At 44.2% G+C, this 13,151-nt stretch overlaps 1 protein-coding gene across 1 annotated transcript in view; it reads right to left on the bottom strand.

The window, feature by feature from the left end:
- DGCR2 (DiGeorge syndrome critical region gene 2) overlaps window positions 1-13,151 on the bottom strand; it is a 118,603-nt gene that overhangs the window by 30,626 nt on the left and 74,826 nt on the right. Inside the window, exons 6-7 of the mRNA XM_023725039.1 lie at window positions 12,367-12,392; window positions 12,071-12,274 (exon numbers count right to left, since the gene is read on the bottom strand). Coding sequence (XP_023580807.1) covers window positions 12,071-12,274; window positions 12,367-12,392 — 230 coding nt within the window. The remainder of the gene's footprint in view (window positions 1-12,070; window positions 12,275-12,366; window positions 12,393-13,151) is intronic.

Here is a 13,151-nt window from a genome sequence, read left to right as displayed (position 1 = left end):
GGTGATGGAAATAGTGCACTGATTAAGGGTAGGGTTGCACAGCTGATAATTGTAATTGCTATCAATAAGTTGTACACCTGAAAGTTGAATTGGCAAAAGTTGTCTGATAGATATATATACTTAAAAAAAAAAAAAAAAAAAAAGCAGCTGCTGAGGCTGCTTATGTATATCCAAAAACATCCAAACATCCTAGGATTTGGTTTCTTGGTTTGGAGGTTTAGGGTCATGGTTTCATTTGACATGCCAGTTAACTGGCCTAATAACATGTTTAGTGCTTCTGTTCTACCTCCTAGTTAACTGCATAGTGCCTGAGGTTTTAAGGGCTTGCAAGCAGCTATTCAAGGTACAATAATTGGTCTCTAATTGTCTGGAGCAACAAAGAAAGAACAGTAGGAGGACATGGAATGCGTAGCTAATTGCCTCCATGGACAACTGCCTCCTTTGCCATGAGACCAGAAGAACCAGACAGTGCCTGGCTACCATCACTGAACATTTTTTAAAAAAATTTTATTGTGCTTCAGGTGACAACTTACAACACAAATTAGTTTCTCATTCAAAAATTTATATACAAATTGTTCTGTGACATTGGTTGCAATCCCCACAATGTGTCAGCCCTCTCCCCTTTCCCTTTACACCAGGTTCCCCATCTCCATTCATTCAGACTTCCTGGAGCCATGGAGGGTAGAAGAACAGGGGTTCATCCCTGAAACTACTGTCCTGAGATAATCTTTAAACCAAAAATACCCCCTGAAGTCTTCTTAAAAGCAAACAACAGTTTTAACTTAACTAGGAAAAAATGTCTGCCTTGAGCATTATGCTCTTTTAAGATCTATCTAGATGGGATCAAAATGACAACAGCACCTCAAAAGATTAGCTAGGAAACCTTAGGGGGCAGTAAATTTATGTTAACAGGGGAAGAACAACTCAGAAAAAGACGGTGAGTATGGTTGCACAACTTGAAGAATGTAATCACTGTCACCAAATGGTACATGTAGAAACTGTTGAATTGGTGCATGTTTTGCTGTGTATATTTTCAACAACTACAAAAAAAACTAAAAAAAAAAACAAACAAAAAAAAAAAACTGATTAAAGACCTAAATATGAAAGCTAAAATCATAAAACTCTTAGAAGAAAAATGCAGGGGGCATGCTGATGGTCCAAGTTTTTAACCCTTTCATAACTCATGGAACATACAGTATCCCACCTACTTTTTATACCTCTGAAATTCTTTGGGAGTATATTTTTCCCGCTGAAAGTATTTGCTTCCCTCCAGTGGGAACTTGTGTAATGGTGAAAGGCGACAGAAACATTCATTAAAGCAAAATAGCTGGGGTATTAGGCAAAACCAGAGGTGCCCCATGTACCCAAATGGAAGGCACCTCACAACAAAGCCTGCTACTCAAGGCTGGTGGCCCAGACAGGCTCCCACAAATCATATATTTTTATGTGTTCTCATGTTAATATTTCTCAGAATCTATTTTACCAGCCAAAAATTTAAATACACTCAACTACTTAGCATGCATTCCACTACTGAAAAAACATAGTATCAACAAAAAATTCAAAGTAGAAAATAACTGGGTCTTGAAAGGGTTAATAATAGATTAATACAATAACAAAAGCACAAACAGCAAAAGACAAAATAAATAAATGGGACCTCATAAAAATTTAAAACTTTTGTTCATCAAAAGACTTTACCAAAAAAGTGAACAAGTTTCCGACTGGGATAATATCTTCAGAAACCATACATCTGATAAGAATCTAATAACCAAAATATATAGAAAACTTTGACAACTTAACAACAAAAAGACAAATAACCCAATCATATAACGGGCAAAGAACCTGAATAGACATTTCAGCAAAGAGGACATTCAAATGGCCACCAAACACGGAAAGATGGTCAATGTCATTAGTCATCAGAGAGATGCAAATCAAAACCACAATGAGATACCATTTTACTTCCCACTAGGATGGCTAAGATAAAAATAACAAATGTTGGCAAGGACGTGGGGAAACAGGAACCCTTATCCACTGCTGGTGGGAATGCAAAATGGTACAGCCATTGTGGAAGACAGTGTGACAGTTCCTAAAAATTGAACCAAAACCCATTGTCATCAAGTCAATTCCTACTCACGGTGACCCTGAAGAACAGAGTAAAACTGCCCCCATAGGATTTCCAAGGCTGTAATCTTCACAGAAGTAAACTACCACATCTTTCTCCTGAGGAACAGCTGGTGGGTTCCAACCACATACCTTTCGCTTAGAAGCCAAGTGCTTAACCACTGCACCACAGGGCTCCTTAGAACTACCATATGACCCAGCAATTCCACTTGTAGGTATATACCCGAAACAGCTGAAAACAAACTCAAACAGATACTTATACACCAATGCTCACTGCAGCACTATTCACAATAGCCAGAAGGTGGAAGCTACCTAAATGCCCATTAACAGATGAAAGGATAAACAAAATGTGGTACATACATACAATCTCAGCCGGTAAGCGAAACAAAGTCTTAATACATGCTACAATATGGATAGAGCTTGAAGAAATTATGCTGAGTGAAATAAGTCAATCAGAAAAGGACAAATTTTGTATGACTTCACATATGTAAAAAGACAGTGTTCTCCTGTTATTCATAAGGTTTTCACTGGCTAATTTTTTTTTAAGAAGTAGATCATCAGGTCTTTCTTTCTAGTCTGTCTTTGTCTGGAAGCTCCACCGAAACCTGTCCACCAAGGGTGACCCTGCTGGTATTTGAAATACCAATGGCAAAGCAAAACAACACACAAGCCACCACAGTACAACAAACACCAGACAAGTGGTGGATAAAAAGACAAGAACAGGCAAGTGTATACAGACCAAAGTTTATTAGTGGTTATCAGGGGCAGGAGGTGGGGGGAAAGGGGGCTTACTGCTTACGGAGTCCTGAGTTTTGGTTTACGGTGATGGAAAAATCTTACTGATTAAGGATAGAGGAGCACAGCTGATCACTGTAATTGCTATCAATAAGTTGTACACCTGTAAAAAGCTGAATTGGCAAAAGTTGTGTGATAGATATATTTAAAATGGCAAAAAAAAAAAAAAAGAAAGAAAAAATTGTAGCTGCTGAGGCTGCTTATGTACAACCAAATACCTCATGGGATTTAGTTCCTTAGTTTGGAAGTTTAAGGTCATGATTTCATGGGACATCCCAGTTACTTGGCCTAATAATGTGTTCAGTGCTTCTGTTCTATCTCCTAGTTCGTTGCGTAGTACCTGGGGTCTTAAAAGCTTTCAAGTGGCCATCCGTGGTACAACAATTGGTCTCTATTCACCTGGAGCAACAGAGGAAGAAGGAATAGTCAGGACTAGGAGGAGGAAATGGAATGCACAGCTAACTGCCTCTATGAACTGCCTCTTTTGCCATGAGACTAGAAGAACTGGGTGGTGCCCGGCTACCAATACTGAACATTTTGATCAAAGATTCTATAGAAGAATCTTGATCAAAAGTGAGAAATGCAGAACAGAATTTCAAATTCTCATGGACTCCAGACTTTCTGGAGCCCTGGGGGTTGGATGAACCTGTGAAGTTACTGCCCTGAGATAATCTTTAAACCTTAAAACTTAAACCAAAAATATGCCTTGAAGTCTTCTTAAAACCAAACAATTTTTTAGCCTAAATAGTAGAAAGAATGTCTGCCATAAGCACTGTGCTCTTTTAAGAACTATCTACATGGGATCATATTGACAACAGCAACTCAAAAGATTAGATTGGAAACTTAGGGGGCGGTGAGTTTATGTTAATGGGGTAGCAACAACTCAGAAAAGGACGGGAAGAATGGTGGCACAACTCAAAGAATGTAACCAATGTCACTGAATTATAGATGTAGAAATTGCTGAGTTGGTGTGTGTGTTCTGCTGTGTATATTCTCAACAACAAAAATAAAATAAATTATTAAAAAAAAAAAGCAAATTAAAAAAAATAAAAACGGGTCCAAAGGATGCGCTGTGCTCCTGGCACTGCTTTCTTGTTGGTATGAGGTCCCCCTGTCTCACTGCTCACTTCTCTCTTTTATATCTCAAGAGATTGCCTCAGGACACAATCCAGTCTTGTAGATCAGGTCCTGCCTTACTAACACAACTGCCACCCATCCTCCCTCATTAACATCATAGAGGCAGGTTTACAACATACAGGAAAATCACACAGTACCAGGAGTCATGGCCTAGCCAAATTGATACACACATTTTTTGGGGAACATAATTCAAACCATGACAAAAACCCTATGGGACCGTTCTACTCTGTCACATAGGGTCACTATGAGTTGAAACAGACTTGGCAGCAACTAACAATAACAACATCTGCAATAGTGGGCATGTGATATTATGCATTTGTCAAAATCCATAGGACTGGACAATACAAAGAATGAACTCCAATGTAAACTATGGACTTCAGTTAATAATTATCAATATTGGTTAATCAGTTGTTAACAAATATACCAAACGAATGCAAGATGTTAATAACAGAAGAAACTGGTTTGCAGGGGGGAGAAGAGGTAAATGGGAACTCTGTACTCTCTGCACAATTTTTCTGTAAACATAAAACTTCTCTAGGAAATAAAGTCTATTTAAAAAACAAAGAAAGCAAAGGGAGTGTGTCTTAGATGTGTGGTCAGGAAAGGCCTTTCAAAGGAGGCAAGAAGACAGAGCCAAGGGGAGGGGAGAACGGTTGACAGGGTAGGCCAGATGGGATAGGGTCTCAGTATTTAGTTCTCGTGGTGAAGGGCAGCCTCTGGGAGGGTGGCACCAAGGGTGGCACCTCGGGTGTTACCCGAGGAGCTCTGGTTCAGGCAGCTGCTGTACAAGGGAATCACTGCAGGGAAGACACGTGGGCACATCAGAGAAGCCCGTGAGGAGGCTCCCACAGGCCCAGAGAAGGAAATGACAGTGGCCCAGGCAGGGGTGGGGGCAAAGATGAGAAGTGACAGGATGGGGTACCCTGAAGGATGGATGGGGGAAGTTAGGACCTACTGAGTACTCACAGAGGCCTGGGTGTAGCTGCTATTTTCAATGATCCCTGGGGACAGTACACCACAGGAAGCAGGGTCAACCCAGATCATCTCATTCCACAAATGAGACTCCTCTCCTCCAACCCTTAAAAAACCATGGCAGAGAACACACACACACACCTGCTTACACATGCGCAGACAAGCACTCAGAAATCTGCATGCCAACTCTCTCCCCAACGTACACATGGTGTGGGATCCATTATGTACCCTCACCATGCAGGCAGGCCGGGTTGGCACCCTAAGACCCCCACTCCAGAGACACAAGGTACACTTACAAGTCCCCACACAGCACAAGAGAGGCTGGGGGGCAGGTGTGCAAGGGTAGCTGTAAAGGGGCGGTGGTGGCATCTGCTGTAGATCAGTCTGGTGACAGAGAAGTGACAGGTCCAGCATGTTACATGCTGCCCTCAGACCTCAGAGTGCCCCCATGGTGTCTCAAACACAGGCACTGATCATGCACCAGACCCTCTGCATCTAGTACCTCGCAGCTCCTCACCACAATCCTTTGAAAGAGGATTGCCCAGACTCACAGCCTGAGCCCCAGCCCATGTGGGTGATCACAGAGCTCTCTGCACTGCCCTGCTTCCGATCAGCCACCACTTCCATGCAGCCCACATGGCTGGAAGGAAGCCCTATCCACCCTGCCTCCTCACTCCCCTACCTCTTCATCTCTTCAGAAACTTCCACACCCTTCCACCCACCCAAACTCTTCCCAGTAGTGCCTGGAATCCATGGTCTTGTACCAGTAGGCCGGGGTCACACGGAGCCCTCACAGGTGACCAGAGGAGCAGGATGAGGACACGGTCTCCACTGGGCGCACCAGCGTCCTTGTAACGCCCTCTCTCCTGCCCATCAACAGTTCACTCTTCCCTGCTCATCAGTGGCTGTTCTAGTTCTTTATCTCCCCAGGACCCCCGTTTTACCAACTTCTCTTTGTTGGTAGGGAGCCTCTGAAGATATCTGAAGGGTGTGTGCCCAGCACTGCCACATGACTGACTAGCGGATTTATAATTTTGTGAGACAGGCAGAAGCACCACATGTGAAGCTGATCCACACACAGACGGTAAGGTGCTGCTCCTTCCTGGGTGAGGCCAGGGAGGCGAATGGAGGCTATGGGCAGAGGCTCTTGGCTGGCCCCATTGCAGATGTCCTCTCAGCACTGGTGTCCTCTCAGCAGCTTCTGCAAGGTCTGGAGCCTGGACCACCACTGGCCACCTCGGGACAGAGGCACTGTGGTCCTGAGGACTGTAACTGCAGAGGTGACTCTCCCAACCACAGCAGGGGCAGTGGCTCCCGGGTAAGCCAAGGCTGATCACTGTTCTGGGCACAGTGGAATGCTCAGCCCACCAACTTGGTCCTCCAGCCCTTCTGGCATCTGTAAGTCATCCAGTCACAGATGATAGGTCCCTTCTGGCCAAGAGTATAGACTCAGGTACATGCAACCTAGCGCCTATCCCCTAGACCAGGTGTTCTCATCAGGGAAGTGACTTTGGCTCCACCCAGAGAACATTTGACAATGTCTGAAGACATTTTTGGTTGTCACACTGGGGGTGGGGGGGGTGCTACTGGCATTTGGTATGTAGAGGCAAGAGGTACTGCTCAACCCCAGCAACACAAAGAATGGCCCCCACCACAAGCCTTACCTAGCCCAAATGCCAGCAGTGCCGAGGTAGAGAAACCCTGCCCTATCACCCTGGCCCACACCCGGTGTGGGTTAGCTTTTTGCTATGGCAGCAGCTAGATTTTGGGCAAGGGATGACATGTGTGATAGAAGTGTGAAGAAAGATAACTTATATTTGCTGAGTGCATATGACGTGATAGGCATTGTCAAATGCTCTCTCACTTAATCCTTTCGACTTAGATGAGATTAGCACCTTGCAAAAGTCACAGAAGGATGGACCAGAAAGTGGCTCTGCAGGAATAAACGACTCTACAGACCAAGGCTGGAGGCCAGGGAGGCCTCAGCGGGGAGGAGATCTGGTCAGCTCCTGAAAGTAGGAGGACTCTGCATGGACAGGGAACCTGCTTAGCTGCGGGAAGTGCTCGATGACTGTCCACTCCCATCTCTGCCCAACTGCCCAGGCCCGAGCAGACACTTCACTGAAACATGGGCTCCACAGAGTGCCCCTAGAGCCCTCCACCTCTCCTGCAGGGCCAGCCTGCTCCACACCAACACAGATGACCAGAGCTCGCTCTTGCTCTTCTCCCACAGGGCCAGTCTCCCAAAAAGCTGCTCTGTTGTTAACAACACTTGAGAAGTGAACATGGAAAAAGGATGTGTTCTCTCACCAATTAGTTGCTTTTCTTGATGCCTCTGACCCGCCACCAATCTCAAGGGAACATTTCGTCCCTGTCTGTTGGTGGCAGTCCATCAACTAAGGGAGCTGGTGACACATCTGTTAATTGGCTGCCAGCTCAGAGATCCCAGAGAAGGAGCCCCTTTGCAATGACTGACTCTTAATCTATTCTAAAATAAACCCAAGAACTCAGTCAAAGTCCCTGACCACCCCTCCACAGTGGGAACCAGAAGGATGCACCTCCTAGAATCAAGTCACTTCTATTCAGACACAAAGAAGAGAGCTCTGTCCCAGGAACCAGAGGTCCCAGGGGACCGACAACAGGCCTAGGCCTTTCGTGGTGCTCTGGACACTGACAGATAGGGCTGTCTTCTGTCTTCTAGGTCTGCTGGCTCCCAGCTATCGCTGGTCCCCCAGACAGAGGACACGTTCTGCTGGGGTAGACGCTTTTGTGTTCCTGATCAGAGCACCACTGTGTTCCTGATCAGAACATTTAGTTATGGTAGCTGGGCACCATCTAGTTCTTCTGGTGTCAAGCTGAAGGAGGCAGTGGTTCATTTAGACAATTAGTCCTGTAGTCCATTTCCTTCTGTGATTCTTGGGTTTTCTTTTTTCTCTTTTGTTCCAGATGTATAAAGTCCAATAGTATTTTAGATGGCCACTGTTATGGGTTGAATTGTGTCTCCCAAAAATGTGTGTCAGATTGGCTAGGCCATAATTCCCAGTACTGTGTGACCACCATTTTGTCATCTGATGTGATTTTCCTATGTGTTATAAATCCTACCCCTATGATGTTAATGAGGCAGGATTAGAGGCAGTTATGTTAATGAGGCAGGACTTAATCTACAAGATTAGACTGTATCCTGAGTCAATCTCTTTTGAGATAAAAAAGAGAAGCAAGCAGAGAGATAGAGAGACCTCATATCACCAAGAAAAAAGAGCCAGGAGAATTTTGTGTCCTTTGGATCCGGGGTTCCTACACTCAGAAGCTCCTAGACTAGCAAAGACTGATAACAAGGACCTTCCCCCAGAGCCATCAGAGAGAGAAAGCCTTCCCCTGGAGCTAGCACTCTGAATTCAGACTTCTAGCCTCCTAAACTGTGAGAGAATAAACTTCTGTTTGTTAAAGCCATCCACTTGTGGTATTTCCGTTATAGCAGCACGAGATAGCTAAGACAGCCATTCATAAGCTTTTAAGACCCCAGACACTACTTACCATAGTGGGAGGCAAAACATAAACTTTAAGGACTATACTATGCTAATTGACTGGACTGTCTCATGAGACCACAGCCCTAAGCCCCCAAACCAAGAGAATACCTAAGGTGACTGGTTATGTCTAATTAGCATTGACATCTATACCCCCTCCCTTTTTCTTGGTGGTTGTTACGGTTGCAAAACCATACACAACTTAGCATTGCCCATTTCATCCCTTTTCCCTATGTACAGCTTACTGACATCAGTTACATCAGGTCATAACCTACATTCAGTGCCATCTTTGCCATTTCAATAAACAAAAGTGACTACTAACTAAGGAATACTTCTCTCCCTCGCCCACACACACCCCTAGTAACCACTAATGAATATTAGTTTCTGTATATTTACCTGTTCATGTCATTTCATAAAAATGAGAACATACAGTATTTGTTTCTTTGTGCTTGACTTATTTCGTTAAACATAATGCCCTCCAGGTTCAGCTGTGTTGTTAAGATGTTTTGGGAACTCATTTTATCATTGAGTAATATTCCATTGTATGTATGTACTACATTTTACTTATCCATTCATCTGTTGATGGGCACTTAGGTTGTTTCCATCTTTTGATATTGTGAATGCTGCTGCAATGAACACAGGTGTGAATATGTCTGTTCGTGTCACTTCTATTAGGTCCCTAGGGTACATACCTAGAAGAAGACTTGCTGGGTCATATGGCAGTTCTACCTCTAGGTTTTTGAGGAACCTCCAGACTGTATTCCACAATGGCTGTACCATTTTGCATTCCCACCAGCAATGGATAAGGATTCTAATTTCCCCACATCCTGGCCAACATTTGTTATCCAATTTTTTTTAATCGTAGCTATCCTAGTGAGAGGAAATGGTATCTCATTGTGGTTTTCATTTGCATTTCTCTGACGGCTAATGACGCTGAATATCTTTTCATGTGTCTGTTGGCCATGTGAATATCCTCTTTGGTGAAGTGTCTGTTAATGTTCTTCACCTGATTTTTGATTGGGCTTTTTGTCATTAAGTTATAGATGTTTTCTATATATTTTAGTTATCATTCCTGAAGATTTGTTCCAGTCTGTAAAGTGGTCTCTTTGTTCTTTTGATAAAGTGTTTGATGAATATAAGTACAGATAGTCCCTGACTTACAACGTATTTTAGTTACAACAAACTGCACTTATGACCATCTGGTTTTTTTTTTTTTGTACGTCTTATTGTAATATGTACTAAATATAGTCTTGCTGCTTGTAATTTGCTAATGTTTCTATATAATGTTTCCACACCCCAAAGACAAATAAAGATCAGATTTATAAAGATATCGATAATAAAAGGCAATAACGAAAACTTTAAAAAAAGAGGTATTCAACTTATGTCAAACGGAACCCCATTGTAAGTCAGGGACTACTTGTATTTAACTTTTATGAGGTCCCAGTGATCTATTTTGTTTTCTGTTGCTCATGCATTTATTGTGTTTGATAATCTATCATTGAAAAAAATTAGGTCCCAAAGCTTTGCTCCTATATTTTTTTCCAGGAGCATTATGGTTTTAGATTTAACGTTCAGGTCCTTGACTCATTTTGAATTAGTTTTTGTGTATGGCATGAACACAACTGATTTTTGTATATTGATCTTGTATCTGAAGACCTTGCTAAGCACAATTATCAGTTCTAGCGGCTCTTCTGTAGACTGTCTTGGATTTCTTATGTAGACAATCATGTCATCAGCAAAAAGAGATGGTTTCATTTCTTCCTTTCCAGTCTGGATGCCTTTTGATATTTTTTTGCCTTCTTCACAGGCCTTGACCTTCTGTACAATGCTCACTACAGAAAGGTGAAAGCAGACACCCTGGCCTATTTGAAGGAGATACTTTAAAGGCTAACAACTGAGATACTACTTCCAGTGCCTCTAGTTCCAGTGGCAGCATCTCTGTCCTGGGTACAGTATGAGCATCTTGTCTGTGTGACAGAGCAGGCCCCTGGGAGAGAAAGCCCTCCCAGCTGTGCAGGAGAGTGGGCCTGCAGCAGCACTGGGTAGGCCTAGATCCCCTTGAGGGCCCTGCTCTGCTGAGAGGTCCTCAGGGCTGAGCAGGCCCCAGAGGCTACACATGCCCAGATGGGTCATCATTCCATTCAGCTGGTCCTGATTATAAAGCTGGGACAGGGTGCAAGGCAGTGCTGAGAGATTCCTGAAAAATGGAACCAGGAATCCAGGTGACATGGCTTGTGGGAGACAGATTCTGACACCCATACAAGGTAAGTGAGCTGGAGTTTCAGAGTGATATGGCTGGGGGTAGAGGATTTCTCACAACCTCGCAGGAATGCACCCTACACAAACAAGCAGAATGCTGTCATCCCTGCGAGACGCAGGAGGCTGAGAAGCCCCTCGCACCAGTCTCCAGCTCCATGTCCTCTTGGGGGCTTCACTGCAAATATGGCCTCTGTGCTCACTGCAGTCAACTGCATACTTTTTAGGATACTTGTGCCACTACACTTCACACGCAGCCTCTGAAGGGCTCCTTGACCCTCTTTCCTAGCAATGTGGAGGGGATCTGCCAATACTCCACCCTGGGACAGCGTGATGTACTGGTCCTCATACCTAGGCCCGAGCTTGTCCTTCCACAAGCCCCAGGCAAATTCAACCTCTCCCTGCCATGGGGCCCTCTCTAGCTCTTCTTTCACAGGATCCGTGAGCCCAGGTGCCTTCACAAATTCCCACCCATGTTATTTTCAGATGGTGATGCCCATGGAAGAAGCAAATTCGTGTTGTCTGCTTTTGATTTACTTTTCTCTTGAGATGCTGAACTCATACAGAGCCACTGACTGCACTGGTGTAGAGGACAATCAGTATGGTCCACAGAGTCTGAAACTTGCCAATGACCCCTAAGAGCAGGGTGCTATGGACTGTTCTTTTTTTTGGAAGCTGAAGGAGACGGTCATCCAGAGAGACCAGATTTCTATGCAGGGCCCACATATACAGCACCACTTAGTCAGGAGGAGTTTTATTTTGAAATTGGGGGGAATATTTAATCTTTTTATTGAAGATTCCAACAGTAAAAGTTGATGACTGTAAGCAAAAAAAATTGTCATCACTCTCCCAAAACAACATAGTGAGAAAACAGGAAGAGCTCAAATGTGGAAATAAGTTGCAAGTCTGATTCTGAATCTTAAAAGAAAAGGAGAAAGACATGTTTGAAGCTGTCAGTTATAGCTGATTTTTGAACAAATAACCATGCTCGAGTTCTCACAATTTGTGAATGAAACCTTTTACCTGCAAGTTGAACCGAGCCAACCTGTGAAGCAGCAGTTAAAAGAGGCCAGGTTACTTGAGACACATGCCTACTGGAGTACCTGGCACCAAAGCCTCTGAGCCAGCTCTGTGGAGCAAACACTGCCAGTGGCGGCTATACCACGTGCCATGAGCTCTTAGGCATCGTCACCACTGAGAAAGCAAAGGGATGTTTAGATTCTGTCCCTGAATGAGTCGGCTGACTTGCAACCCACCATCAATCTCACCTGGATCCAGACACATGAACTTGCAGCACTCCTTGGGGTCCTTGAGGTACTGCTGGCAGCCCTGCGGCCGCTCGCAGAGGGCAGCCACGCACATCTCCGGCTCCCCACCATGGCAGGTACAGCTTAGGCACAGGTCGTCACCTTTGGGGGTGAAGGAAAATCCCTCATCCACCACGTTGTCCTTGATGTCAACACACGTCTGACCTACAGAAGGCAAACACATACACATATGTATGCGTTAACAGCACAACAGATGCAGCAGTCACAGAGCTGGGGGCTATCTTTACTCTCCCCACCTAGGCCTAGGGGGTGAACAAGACAACTGAGGAATTGGCAAGATTGTGTGTTAGAGACCTCCCAGTGCTGGATTTCTATGAACTGCTGTACCTCCTCAGGGAACAGCTGAGAGGTCAAAAGGACAAAGTACCCCTGGCCAGGACAAATCTTGCCCACAGAGCGCCGGGAGCCAGGACAGAGAAGAACGTCAGATTCCAGGGGAAAGTGCATGGTAAAAAGTGTTTAAGTTGCTTAAGTAGTTTTATCCGTGAGATTTCCTCAATTCTAACATGCAGCTGTTGTGCATTTTACCTGCATTAAAATCAGACTATGTCTTGAATACATTTCAAAAGAAATTACCAGCTCTGCTTGGGTAAGATGGTCCACTGGACCTGAGACATCACATGAGAAACTATGCAAATCTTACCTAGGACTTGTCAGAGGAATGGCTGTGGCCACAGACAAGGAGTAAACTGAAAACTCAGAGCCTTAAGCTAGTAGGTAGACACAACAGATGCTGGGGAGAGGGGAAAAGGGATGAGGTGAGGACAGATCCTCAAACAGATGCCTGCTCAGTGAAAAGCAAAAGGACAGAAGGAAGTTTGTTCCAGCCTCTAAATGGGGGTGGGGTGGTTAGGAAAAGACTCTTCAGAAAGTTTACAACCATGGATCTATGCCTCACTTAACACTGAGGTCAAAATTATAAGAACTAGAATTTAGGAAAAAAATGACAAAGAGATTTCTTTTTAAAAAAACATAGAAAGCAGGACTTGCGGCAAAATGGCGTTCTAGGCAGAAGCACTAC

This window comes from Trichechus manatus, unplaced genomic scaffold (genome assembly GCF_000243295.1).
Source record: "Trichechus manatus latirostris isolate Lorelei unplaced genomic scaffold, TriManLat1.0 scaffold00282, whole genome shotgun sequence".
NCBI lineage: Eukaryota > Metazoa > Chordata > Mammalia > Sirenia > Trichechidae > Trichechus > Trichechus manatus.
This window is presented reverse-complemented; position numbering and strand designations above follow the sequence as displayed.